At 36.3% G+C, this 3,349-nt stretch overlaps 2 protein-coding genes across 2 annotated transcripts; one reads left to right on the forward strand and one right to left on the reverse strand.

Annotated features, from left to right (window-relative positions):
• The first annotated feature begins 56 nt into the window (after positions 1-56).
• On the forward strand, positions 57-2,052 carry LOC105381648 (replication protein A 32 kDa subunit). Its single transcript, XM_048622611.1, has 6 exons — positions 57-196; positions 291-373; positions 459-680; positions 850-1,035; positions 1,329-1,540; positions 1,835-2,052. Exons 1-6 carry the CDS (start codon positions 187-189, stop codon positions 1,917-1,919), a joined length of 798 nt encoding a protein of 265 aa, XP_048478568.1. The 5' UTR covers positions 57-186; the 3' UTR covers positions 1,920-2,052.
• On the reverse strand, positions 2,037-3,007 carry LOC105381646 (LDLR chaperone boca). Its single transcript, XM_011551424.3, has 3 exons — positions 2,795-3,007; positions 2,468-2,722; positions 2,037-2,378 (listed from the first exon to the last, which is right to left on the reverse strand). Exons 1-3 carry the CDS (start codon positions 2,923-2,925, stop codon positions 2,204-2,206), a joined length of 561 nt encoding a protein of 186 aa, XP_011549726.2. The 5' UTR covers positions 2,926-3,007; the 3' UTR covers positions 2,037-2,203.
• Positions 3,008-3,349: the final 342 nt, after the last annotated feature.

Here is a 3,349-nt window from a genome sequence, read left to right on the forward strand (position 1 = left end):
GAATACAGCCCAAGTTTACATTTGCCGCGTAATTTCAACTGTCAAAACAAATTGTCATTTTGCCAATGGTTAGCGGTTGCGATTTCGGGTGATTTTTCTCTCAGTTTTTGTTTATAAAATTCACTAGCTTCGCGAAAGTGGAGTCGATACTTTCTTATAAGAATAAGTAAATAAATTACGAGGAATATGTGGAATGGTAAAGGATTTAACAACGATGAACAAAAGAGTTGTGAGTCATCCGGTCGCCGGCTATCGTTTTAATAATGATGAATGTATTTTGAAATTTTCAGATCAATCTACTGCCGGCGGGGGATTTTTCAACTCACCAAGTCAATTTGGAAACGCTGCTACTCCGAATCAAGCGCAAAAAACTGTGAGTTTGAAAATATTGGTGTGTATATCATACTTTAAAATTACCACTGTAAAATAACCTAACTCTCTACAATGGTCTTTTATAGGGTCGCAGAGCGTCACGTACAGCACCAATTGTAATTAGGCAAGCACTCCACTGCGGGGACGATGGAGTCAAGATATGGGGCACTGAAATTCAAATTGCCTCTATTGTTGCCAGAGTTAGAAACATACGCATGCAAAGTACCAAAATTACATACACCATACAAGATATCACTGGCCGCATGAAGGCTGTGCTTTGGTTAGATCAGGAATCTATGGATGAAGATGTAAGTGAACCATTACATTGATATTAATAAACTATTGTTTAAGGTTACAAGTACAAGTAAGGGTACTTACATTCAAGTGTCATAGATAATCATAATCATTACATACCTAAACATTTTAATGACTAATATTCTAGTTTTCTAAATTCTAAACTTACTTTCTTATGCACAGGACAAATCTACACCAAAAGTGGAAGTTAATGATTACATTCAAATATTTGGAAATGTGAAGACAAATAGAGGGAAGAAAGTTCTGATGGCATTCAAGATTATGCCCATCACGGATATCAACGCTATCACATTCCACTACCTGCAGTGTATTAATAATAAAATTAAAATGGAAGCTGACTCCAAAAAGGTAAATTACTCATAAACTTGAAATTATAATAATTATAGGTCTGAGTGATAGCAAACAAGTTATTTTAGACTTTGTTGGAGCTTTCCAAAGTATTTCATACCCACCCTTTCATCTACCAGTGTTGCAAATTATGGTATTCTAAGCTAAAAGCTTTGTCTCACCAAGGTACAAGTATTTACACCTTTCATGTGACACCCTGTATGTGAGAGTCTGTATTTAGTTTCTTTTCACCTTACAACCCACCACAATGTTTTTTTAACTCTGCTAAGTCTAACTACTATAAACTTTTTCAGGAGAAAGTTATCAACAACAATTCCACATTCACGGGTGGTCTGCCGGCCAACTCTATGGTTGGAGTTGGAGACACGGGGGGTTCTGTCAATGGACTAAACGCTCGGCAAATGATGGTGTTCAATCTTATAAGAGCCTCGTCCCTGGAGCAGGGCATAAGCAAGACCGATATGTATGCAACATTGAAAGACAAAATGGCACAGATGGAGTTTGAGTAAGTATAAAAGGGTTATCACATAGGCAATAGTTCTGCAGGTTGACATTATAATATACTTCCAGAACTTATTATCTGAAAAACTTGCAGAAGTAGGCTTGCTATATCAGTTTACACTCATGCACACACATGTCAACTTGTGCAATGTTTAATTTACATGAAGTAAAACATTTTTGTTTTGATGACTAATAGGTGTAGCCTTGACTTGCAGGAGTATCTTTGAATTAATAATGGCTCCACTTACAAGAACACTTAAAAAAACATTGCGCTAATAACATGTTTTCTTTGTTACAGAAATATTCTTGAATGGATGTGTGGGGAGGGCCACATTTACTCCACAATAGATGAAGAGCATTTCCGAGCTACTGATGCTTTCTGAGTTTTTAATCACACATTCCATCCTGATTTTCATTTAAAAGTTGTTGTATCATTCATTGTATATGTATCTTGTTTACTATAAGTGGCCATTATTTTTGAAAAATATACACAAATACAGTAAAGTTAAAATAAAATTATTTATTTCATTTACCCCTTAATGTAAAAAACACATTTTATATCAATGACTCAGTCACAATGGAACAAACTTGTGAAGCAAGTTACACTGAACACTTATTTTTATATACAATTTGATTCTATGGAATGTTCACTATTTTCAGATCAAGGTTATAGCTCATCTCGAACAGCAGTGTTTCTAACATCAGGTTTCTTTCCCGGGAAGACTTGACTTTCTAGCTGTACTTCTTTCAGCTCATCTTGCTCTAACAGAAATTCTTTAGCAGTCCATGCTTGAGAGCCATCTTTGAACATGAATATTGCTCGATCATCATCCACTAGATACCTAAAACAAATAAGATGTTAAAAAATCTATAATATCCTGAATCAGTAAGGAATGTTTTAGTCAAGATATCTGATCAGTCCTAAAACTACCTTTCAGCTTGAATGTGATTGCTCCACAGGCTAGCTTGCCAAATCTTTGTTAACTCTTCTGTCCGCGCACGGGATGGTTTATTTGCCACAGAGACAAACATCATCAGAGTTTGACCCTTCTTGGTAGCTTGAAGAACTGCCTCTGGGTTAGACATGTCCATTTTATTCAAATCCAGTTGCGGCGGCTTCCGTAAATGCTCTGGCAGTTCATCTTCAGGGAGTGGCTCTTCATCTTCTTCCCATTGGTCGAAGAGTCTGAAATTATTGAACAGTTAATTGGTGATATTTAAAATATATAAAGTATGTCTAAGTACCGGTTCCACCCACCTCTCCATGTCAGCATCACTGAAATCTCGTATATCTTTCTTAGCCCACGCAGGCTTTTCGTCATCTGAATACTTTTTCGTCAAGGTTCCTGTTAAGCATAATAAAAATACAAAAAAGAATAGGTGTCTCATGTTTAATTTGGTTTTCTTTTTATATTTTCTAGCAAAATTCGATACACAACACAACGAGCAAAAACAACTAGAAGACACCACACCACAGACAATATAGACTAGTCAGTTTCTGTCACTGTCACTAAATGACACAGATTAACTTTAAAAGGCTCAAAATAATAACAGTTTTGCGCTTACGATGCATGCCGTTATGTAGGTACTAAGAACAATGATAACGTCCCGGACCGAGTCTTTTTTTCTTCTCTTTCACTTTCTTCATCTATGGTGGTTGTCAGAATAAAGCAAGGCCGTTTTTATTCTGAGAAGCTCAGACTGAGAAGGTTGCTTATGAAATGTCTATGGACATGGACAGACTATGATTATTTTCTGAAAGTTGGCAAGAGTGCATTACGTCACTGTCACTCTGTCAGTGTCAGATATAATT

Source organism: Plutella xylostella, chromosome 8, assembly GCF_932276165.1.
Source record: "Plutella xylostella chromosome 8, ilPluXylo3.1, whole genome shotgun sequence".
Taxonomy (NCBI): Eukaryota; Metazoa; Arthropoda; class Insecta; order Lepidoptera; family Plutellidae; genus Plutella; species Plutella xylostella.